Source organism: Schistocerca gregaria, chromosome 8 (genome assembly GCF_023897955.1).
Source record: "Schistocerca gregaria isolate iqSchGreg1 chromosome 8, iqSchGreg1.2, whole genome shotgun sequence".
NCBI lineage: Eukaryota > Metazoa > Arthropoda > Insecta > Orthoptera > Acrididae > Schistocerca > Schistocerca gregaria.
Window position 1 is genome coordinate 84,196,629 of NC_064927.1, and position 10,483 is coordinate 84,207,111.

Here is a 10,483-nt window from a genome sequence, read left to right on the forward strand (position 1 = left end):
GTATGGCTGTATTTAGATAAAATGCACTCGGTCCTCCGGTCCAATTGAACCGATCATTAACTGTAAATGGTTGTGTTCGGCTACCTGGAGACCATTTGTAGTCATTCATGGCCTTCATGTTCCCCAAAAAAGATGAAATTTTTAGGGATGACAGTGTGCCCTGTCGCCATGCCACAATTGTTAGCGACTGGTTTGAAGAACATTCTGGACAATTCTAGCGAATGATTTGGTCACCCAGATCGCCCACCGTGGGACGTAATCAAGAGGTCAGTTTGTGCACAAAATCCTGCACCGTCAACACTGTGCATTTCTGCGTGGGACTTCCATACGACTAGTGGAGTCCATGTCACGTCGAGCTGGTACACTACGACAGGGTGAAGGAGGTCCGACACGACACTGCCAAGTATCCCATGACGCTTGTCACCTCACTGTAAAAGTTTTCGTAATTTCAGTTGTTGCTGTTTTGACATTCTCGAAAGCTATTATGTCCGAAAGAAAGTATTTTGCTACTGGAATAAACAAGTTTTTTAGTAATCGGGTTATTTCGCTAGAAAGCAAGGACTGTGCAAGTACATCTAAAAACCGACTAGAGATAGATCGACGTCATCAAGTGCCCCGAGAGAGAAGCTCAAAAGTTTGAAGACCTAGAGTGACACTTCTAAGAAAACTGGTGAAGAAATTGTAGCCGAATGTAGCTCCGTAATTGCTTAACTGAGTGCTTTGCGTTGGTTTCTAAAGGATGTTGCTGTCTTTGCGCTCTGTGGAAAAGGTGACACTGAAATTGTAAGCCGGCCCGAGTGGCCGTGCGGTTCTAGGCGCTACAGTCTGGAACCGAGCGACCGCTACGGTCGCAGGTTCGAATCCTGCCTAGGGCATGGATATGCGTGATGTCCTTAGGTTAGTTAGGTTTAATTAGTTCGAAGTTCTAGGCGACTGATGACCTCAGAATTTAAGTCGCATAGCGCTCAGAACCATTTGAACCATTTGAAATTGTAAAAGACCTTGAACGCACCAAATGTGCGGCCAGTGTGCTTAAGATGTTTGGTGATTTCTGTGGAGTAACTAAAACTGGTTATTCTAAAGGACTGTGCAAAGGAAGAGTTTACAGCTCAAATACTAGACTAGCATATGGAAGCAGGTGTACTGTTAAGGTTAGAACAGCAGCTCAAGCATTATGTGCTATCATAGATCAATCTAGATATAGTGGGGGTCAGTGAAGTGAAGCGGAAGGAAGACAAGGATTTCTGGTCAGATGAGTATCGGGTAATATCAACAGCAGCAGAAAATGGTATAACAGGTGTAGGATTCGTTATGAATAGGAAGGTGGGGCAGAGGATGTGTTACTATGAACAGTTCAGTGACCGGGTTGTTCTAATCAGAATCGACAGCAGACCAACACCGACAACGATAGTTCAGGTATACATGCCAAAGTCGCAAGCTGAAGATGAACAGATAGAGAAAGTGTATGAGGATATTGAAAGGGTAATGCGATATGTAAAGGAGGACGAAAATCTAATAGTCATGGGCGACTGGAATGCAGTTGTAGGGGAAGGAGTAGAAGAAAAGGTTACAGGAGAATATGGGCTTGGGACAAGGAATGAAAGAGGAGAAAGACTAATTGAGTTCTGTAACAAAGTTTCAGTTAGTAATAGCGAATACCCTGTTCAAGAATCACAAGAGGAGGAGGTATACTTGGAAAAGGCAGGGAGATACGGAGAGATTTCAATTAGATTACATCATGGTCAGACAGAGATTCCGAAATCAGATACTGGGTTGTAAGGCGTACCCAGGAGCAGATACAGACTCAGATAACAATATAGTAGTGATGAAGAGTAGGTTAAGGTTCAAGAAGAACCAGGAAGAATCAATACGCAAAGAAGTGGGATACGGAAGTTCTAAGGAATGACGAGATACGTTTGAAGTTCTCTAACGCTGTAGATACAGCAATAAGGAATAGCGCAGTAGGCAGCACAGTTGAAGAGGAATGGACATCTCTAAAAAGGGCCATCACAGAAGTTGGGAAGAAAAACATAGGTACAAAGAAGGTAGCTGCGAAAAAACCATGGGTAACAGAAGAAATACTTCAGTTGATTGATGAAAGGAGAAAGTACAAACATGTTCCGGGAAAATCAGGAATACAGAAATACAAGTCGCTCAGGAATGAAATAAATAGGAAGTGCAGGGAAGCTAAGACGAAATGGCTGCAGGAAAAATGTGAAGACATCGAAAAAGATATGATTGTCGGAAGGGCAGACTCGACATACAGGAAAGTCAAAACAACCATTGATGACAATAAAAGTAACGGTGGTAACATTAAGAGTGCAACGGGAATTCCACTGTTAAATGCAGAGGAGAGAGCAGATAGGTGGAAAGAATACATTGAAAGCCTCTATGAGAGTGAAGATTTGTCTGATATGAGAGAAGAAGAAACAAGAGGCGATTTATAAGAGATAGGGGATCCACTATTAGAATCGGAATTTAAAAGAACTTTGGAGGACTTACGGTCAAATAAGGCAGAAGGGATAGATAACATTCCACCAGAATTTCTAAAATCATTAGGGGAAGTGGCAACAAAAGGAGTATTCACGTTGGTGTGTAGAATATATGAGTCTGGCGACATACCATCTGACTTTCGGAAAAGCATCATCCATACAATTCCGAAGACGGCAAGAGCTGACAAGTGCGAGAATTATCGTACAATCAGCTTAACAGCTCATGCATCGAAGCTGCTTACAAGAATAATATACAGAAGAATGGAAAAGAAAATTGAGAATGCGCTAGGTGACGATCAGTTTGGCTAGGAAAAGTAAATGCACGAGAGATGCAATTCTGACGTTACGGCTAATAATGGAAGCAAGGCTAAAGAAAAATCAAGACACGTTCATAGGATTTGTCGACCTGGAAAAAGCGTTCGACAATATAAAATGGTGCAAGCTCTTCAAGATTCTGAAAGAAGTAGGGGCAAGTTATAGGGAGAGACGGTTCATATGGTCATATACAATATGTACAACAACCAAGAGGGAATAATAGGAGTGGACGATCAAGAACGAAGTGCTCGTATTAAGAAGGGTGTAAAACAAGGTTGTAGCCTTTCGCCCCTACTCTTCAATCTGTACATCGAGGAAGCAATGATGGAAATAAAAGAAAGGTTCAGGAGTGGAATTAAAATATAACGTGAAAGGATATCAATCATACGATTCGCTGATGACATTGCTATCCTGAGTGGAAGTGAAGAAGAATTAAATGATCTGCTCAACGGAATGAACAGTCTAATGAGTACACAGTATGGTTTGAGAGTAAATCGGAGAAATACGAAGGTAATGAGAAGTAGTAGAAATGAGAACAGCGAGAAACTTAACATCAGGATTGAAGGTCACGAAGTCAATGAAGTTAAGGAATTCTGCTACCTAGGTAGTTAAATAACCTATGACGGACGGAGCAAGGAGGATATCAAAAGCAGACTCGCTATGGCAAAAAAGTCATTTCTGGTCAAGAGAAGTCTACTAATATCAAATACCGGCCTTAATTTGAGGAAGAAATTTCTGAGGATGTACGTCTGGAGTAAAGCATTGTATGGTAGTGAAACATGGACTGTGGGAAAACCGGAACAGAAGAGAATCGAAGCATTTGAGATTTGGTGCTATAGACGAATGTTGAAAATTAGGTGGACTGATAAGGTAAGGAATGAGGAGGTTCTACGCAGAATCAGAGAGGAAAGGAATATGTGGAAAACACTGATAAAGAGAAGGGACAGGATGATAGGACATCTGCTAAGACATGATGGAATGACTTCCATGGTACTAGAGGGCGCTGTAGAGGGCAAAAACTGTAGAGGAAGACAGAGATTGGAATACGTCAAGCAAATAATTGAGGACGTAGGTTGCAAGAGCTACTCTGAGATGAAGAGGTTAGCACAGGAAACGAATTCGTGGCGGGCCGCATCAAACCAGTCAGTAGTAGACTGATGACCCAAAAAAAAAAAAAAAAAAAATTGACCATCACCGCCAAGACTTGAGAAACACCGTTATCACTTGACGGCCGTAATCTAGTAAGTACCGCTTCTATGAAGTAACCATCGGAAGACACTTGGTGTGCAATTGGAGAGTATCTATTTAATATTGATTCTCTTATTTAAAATATTTGCACACAAAAATCAGGACCATGTCTTTGCGTAAGAGGAAAATAATACAGTACCTCTCCTTGGCGTAGATATTACTGAACACCAGTCTGTTACCGATGAGGTATCTAGAATGACTTAGACAATATTATTTCTTTGACCTAGAAAATTTGTTTTCGCATCGTTCCCACATATTTGGACATCGCATCGCGTTAAGTGGAAGGTAGAGATTAGCTGCCGTATTGTGGGAAAATCGAATATCAGGGAAATAATAATTTCCTCAAATAAAGCATTTGCCGTGACGCAGGTTCGTGCTACTCATCCATCCTACACGTATCCCTACGGTCCACAAACTGCCTATAACAATACATGGTGACATAAAGAGAAAAATTACTGGAATAATGGCCACTCCCATACCTTCAAATTATAATTATATTCTCCAATAATACTGGGTGTACATAAAGTCCGGAAACACTTTCAGTTATTTATTGCACAAGAACCAAACGTTGTACAGATATCATACATATGTCTTTTTGAAGAGCAACCCTGAAATTTTTTTCATGTACACCGCCACAGCGTAGTTTGGTAATTTGCCGATGTCAGCTCTAGTCGCAAACATGGCGAGTTCATGTGCGGAGCGAGCTTTTGGTGTGTTCGAGTTCGACAAAAACAAGTGTGTTACAGCTGTTCAGCTGACGTTTAGAACCAAGTACGGTAAGAAGCCACCAACAAGGAAGGCCATATACCACTAGCACAACAAATTCGTTACGACAGGTTGCATGTGCCCGGCAAAGAGAAGCGGACGTCCCAGTACGAGTGAAGTGAATATGGAGCTCGTACGAAAGACTTGCACATGTTGCAGCAATGGCTGATGCATTAAGTGTAATCGGACTCTCCGTTCATCTGATCGGGCTCCACCCCATTTTCGTCGTGAAGTTCATGGGTACCTGAACACGGAGCTGTCGCATCGATGGATCGGCAGTGCTACAGAATGGGACAGCTGTTTCATGAAATAGCCTCCCTGATCACAAGACCTCACTCCGTGTGACTTTTTTCTGTGGGGACACATTAAAGATCTGGTGTATGTACCGCCTCTGCCACGTGATGTAGCAGAGATCCGGGAGAGAATACGGGAAGCGACTGCCACAGTCCACGATGCCATGCTGGGACGGGTATGGGACTGGTATGGTAAGAAATCGATTACCGTATTGACATCTCCCAGGTCACGCATGGTTCACATATCGAATGGTTGTAAATGAAAAAAAAACTTTCAGAATTTCCCTTCAAAATGCAATGTGTATGACATATGTACAATGTTCTTGTGCAATAAATAATTGAAAGTGTTCCCAGTCTTTATGCACACCCTGTATTTCCACACTTTCCCTATCCCTTGACGTCAGTCGCTACTGAAATCTCGTCCACTTCTTCATTTCTTATTATCATAAGTTTGTCAAATAATGCCGTCGCAAGGCATAGAGCTCCTGTCTCTTCAGCTGTTTACATATATTATCGTAAGCGCACAGGTCGTGCTTGGCGTAACATTATTAAACCTATTGATCGTATTCGAAAGATATGATACAAAAAGAAACTGCACAGAAAGGAACCGAAGGTGACATTAACACAAGTGCGGATTTTGGAGGGGGGGGGGGGGGGGCGAGGCAGAACCGGTATCACGGCACTGACACAGCAACATCCCTAGAAAAGAGAACGCGATGGGCATCCAACCTTTAACAATATATTGCCATGGTTGCAAAACAAGCAACCAGGATCATGTTTATCTTCTGAATTTTTTTGGCTACAATGTTGGAATGGAATCTGGAGTAGTTCTCAGAAGCTTTCGAAAGTCAAAAGAGAATTGTGGTGTAAGTTGTGTGAAGTGCCTTGGATATGGAGACTCGAAAAGATTTGTGAATGTGTTGGAAAGTATGCCGTATGTGAATACTGTAAAAATTGAAAAGCTAGAGCGTGCAAAAAAGGCAGGACACAAGTATATGAAAAGGAAAGTTCAGAGTTGGCCAATCCATGGGTGGTGGTAGACGTCTCACTATGGAATAGGCGGACAAGTTGCGGTTCTATTATGACTTGCCATGGAGTGGAACAAAACGGGGTGTAGAATATCGTCAACTGACCACTGTGCTGTGAGGCTGCCGCAGTTAACAACCAAGGGGATCTTGCTAGGAAATGAAATGGCATTGCAGACCACCTTTGGTGGCAGTTGGACTGTATGACGGTTGACTGTCAGATTAGTATGCCACCGTTCTCCATGGTGTCTCCAGACACTTCTTCACTTGTCGGGGCTGAGTTCGAAGTGGGACTCACTACAGACAAGCTTACTGGGGTACAGAGATCAATGTAGTCGGCATGACGAGCGCTGTCAGCTCGGCTCCCTTTCTGTGATCCTTGTGATTACTGCAGCACCAGCTACACGTCGGATCGATGACAACGGTGAACCATGTGCTCTGAGTGCCTCTCTAGCGACTGCTCGGTCTTCACGTTCTGTCATCTCTCTAGGTCGTCAGCTTCCTTCCCGACTCTGTGTTCGGCCATGGTTCACTCATTCCTGCCAACACTGTCCCAACAGATGCATCGCTCCTATTCAAATGTCAAGCGATTCGCCTATTACTCTAACTAGTTTCTTTGAGCCCAACTACACGTCGTCTCTCAAATACTGACATCTGCGTATATCGTTCACGAGTTTGTCTTATCAGGCATAGATACAGTCCAAGTGAGTACACTGAATGCAATTCGTAAAGACTTTATGCCCTCCGCGGTAAAATTTCGCCGTAGCGTCACACATTGATCCATCGGCTGCCGAAGTTTACAGTTTTGTATTTTCCGTCGATACTTCTATGAATAGCTGTGTGTGAGCAATTTGAATTGCTCCTTCGTGATGCATCTTTTTTTATCGTAGAGAATAGTAGAAGCACTAGAAGTGGATCGTAAATTAGACCCATAAAGGAAGGAAGATGACTGTCTTGACGTAATAGAAATTAATAAACATATTTCCATCAGCCCAGGCTTGGTACTGAATGAGCAGACACACTTCCCTTACTCGCCACTTCTACATACTACTTATAATCCCATCCAGGCCATATTGTAAACTATCCCTCTTACTCACATGCCTCATTTTGCTTTATTTCAGTTACTATCAGTTCTCCTGCGGTGTTAACCCTTTACTTCCAAGGTGTGGTCTCCCAGACAGCACGAAAATTCTAGAGCTCGCTCTCCAACGCCAGTTGTGGTGGGATGCTTTTATACTCCACCTACCCTCCTACGATGTTGCGTTACCGCCTTCTGTGTTTGTTGTTTACACGTGTTATTGATAGGTGTTGGAGTCTCCCAGACCGCACCTCGTGAAGTACGTACCTGTTTTTTTTCCAGTACGACACCGTATAGTATAAAATTTGTTGACACAAAAGCGTCATTTTTTTAACTTCCCCGAGTGTGGTGAAATTGTTAGTCTATGGAGGAAGGTGTCAGTGGTATAGATTAAGAAATAAACGAAAAAGACGACGATTTTACATTATCCAGTGATCACAGTACCGCTATCGAACAAGAGTATCACTCAGAGGAAGAACTTCAGGAAAGTTGTGCTGGGGGTCTGTCTGTCTCTTCAATGAATACTTAAGGTGTCTGCTAAAATCGAATGTGTTCTAAGTGACGATAATAAAAATGTAGTAGCCAGCAATGAATATCAATTACACAGACTTACTTTTTTACCTACCTGGGAGAATTTTTATGGGCAAATTTAAACCCTGGAATTCAGTTTTATTTGGAAATTTACTTGCTATAGACATTACATAATTTTTCAGTACTCTCGCAATCTATTATTTAAAAGAACCACACAAAATTATGTGCTTTTGTGTGATAAATAGTAAAATGCTACAGAGTTTGTTTAGTGCAATAAAATAAACTAGATGCATTTAAACAACACTTAAATAATTGTAAAAATAGGTGTTATATAGCATAAATTAAGAACTGATTTTTGCCTTAAATCTCGGTTTAAATATAGGGGTCCCAGAGACTCCACCTCGTGGTGTACGTTACAGAAAAGGCACCTAGCGAGTTAAGGGTTAAAAAACGGGTTAAAAAATACTTTGTATAATCACAGCTGCTTCACTTACGTGCTTAATCGCACTAGTACATCTTATCTATTTGTACTTTAGGACAGAATTTTTTTCCTTAGTTAAATAGTCTTACATCGCGTTTACGAAGAAATAGACCTTCATGTTTTATTCGTAAATCTAACGTTAACAACTTCCATCTCTAGAAATGGGGATACTCTGCAGTTTAAAATCTTTAATCCGACAAATTGTCACTGCTCCGCACACTTATCTTTGTACCTCACGATAGAGTAACATCCTAAAACCGGTTTGTGAAAGAAATACACCAGTGCTTTGTGTGTTTTCATTCGTAAAGAACAAACATATCTCTGAATTGAATTTCCTGAGAACGAAACTTTCTGACATTTTTTTTATTTTACCCAGAAAAACCTAGAGTCTAAAATATTTCGGGATGTTGCAGCATACTATTTGAGGGAATGTAGAGAAGAGAGACTAACGCACTAACAACAGGGAGAAATATAAGTACCGATTAATTACCAAAAAATTACCTAAATTTTGATTATCAGATACAAATATTTATATAATAAAAACGTCTGACTGAAATGATACGATTGTACTCTAGGCTTTCCACATGTTATGTTGTTAATGTGTAGTTACAGCTTCAAGCATAGAAGTAAGTATGGACTGGCAAACGAAAAACCTTATTTACGGATCTTGAGAAAAATTCAGTAAAGTCAGTATGATAATGTGGTTAATCGCATGTTAAAGAGTTCGTCAAGAAAAGTGCCTATTTTTCTGTAAGTTCCATCCTACTAACAGTTCACATTCTTTGTTACACTCTTGTAAAAAGTATAGTTGTCAGCTTTTTTTTATGTGTCCGCAAAACCCTTTTAGATGGACTTATTCCTGCTGCCATAAAAGCTTATAGCCCTCCAGAAGCACAGTGTTCGGCAATAGAGCACGCAGTCGTTCAGAAGATGGCATAATTTTTGCAACACCTGTACGGTTCTGATGGAGTCGACACGCGATTGGAAACAGCTGTTCGGCTTGTTACAGAATGTACTGGCTGCACTGCACGGTTCAGGCCGTTTTCTACGCCTTCGTCCTCTGGTTGCTGTACTCCTGGTCCGGGCCGCTGCTGCGGGCGGCTGCCGTCGTCTCCGGGGGTCCTGGCTTCAGATCCCTGTCCACGGGCGCCACGTCATTGTAACGGCAGGCCCGCGTCCATCCCGCCGTCACCGCGGAAGACCGCCCATGTTGTCCAATGGTCCACGCCGCTAGTCATGACAACACCAACAATCGAGAAGAAGTCTCAGCTACATGTGCATTACAAACATGTTCATACTCCTTTCCATCATTTTTTGTTTATACAGTTATACCACTTACTTCTAATAATCCATACCCATAAATCAAAATTATCAAATAACTAGAGATTCCCAGCAACATTCTTGTTACGAGGATATTTACCAGCTGACAAATGCCCATTCTCGTCAGCTGCAGCTTGTATAAATTAGAATGTGGAACTATCAGAGTGGAGAATAATTTCTTCATTCATAACATGACAGAACATTAGCTCAATTATCATTTTAATTTATTTTATTTATCTTGCACACGACACAATCTGGCAAAATCATTCCCCACTCTCATCTGCGTATATAAACACGTGTAAATCACTCAGTGGTATTTCCTTTGATATGGCCACTGTGAACTATTAAACTGCCTTGTGCCACAGACTATCACTTTCTCAGCGACGGCATCTTTTAATAATCAAAAAATATAAAAAAAAATATTTTCTCATATTACACTTACATGAAAAATTTGTTTCTACACATTAGTGTTTCAATTTTATTTTATTTCGAAACATTGTCGAAAGTTCTGAATAAATGTTCTGATCCACATCAGCTTTTTTCTTACTTTCTTTCAATGCAAAGAGGTCTTCAGTTCTGACAGAAAATGTTTTTATTCTGTTTGTTTAACCTGTTGTGTCTTTCACCATTTTGTTGTACTTTGAGACATGCGTTCTGCTTTACATATGTGTGTGGTAATTGGTGATCTTCTGGTCGTGTGAAAGCAGATCCGTGGTGAGGAGATACTTGTGGTTACGGAACATCACGTAAAAATAAAGCTACATAGTACATTTGCACAAAACAACTAAGATTGTAATATCCTAAGTGCTGTTCATTTCTAAAGTTATTTAATAATTATATAGAATATTATCTCTATAATACAACTTTCGCTGGCGGGCTTAAAATTAAGAAATTATAACACAGTCATTATTTTTGTAATTTAAGTAAAGTCAAAC

At 41.1% G+C, this 10,483-nt stretch overlaps 1 protein-coding gene across 1 annotated transcript in view; it reads left to right on the forward strand.

The window, feature by feature from the left end:
* Window positions 1–10,079, forward strand: part of LOC126285290 (fatty acyl-CoA reductase 1-like) — a 125,309-nt gene extending 115,230 nt beyond the window's left edge. The window contains exon 9 of the mRNA XM_049984578.1: window positions 9,238–10,079. Within this exon, the coding sequence (XP_049840535.1) occupies window positions 9,238–9,391 (154 nt within the window). The 3' untranslated portion in view covers window positions 9,392–10,079. The remainder of the gene's footprint in view (window positions 1–9,237) is intronic.
* The last annotated feature ends 404 nt before the right edge of the window (window positions 10,080–10,483 follow it).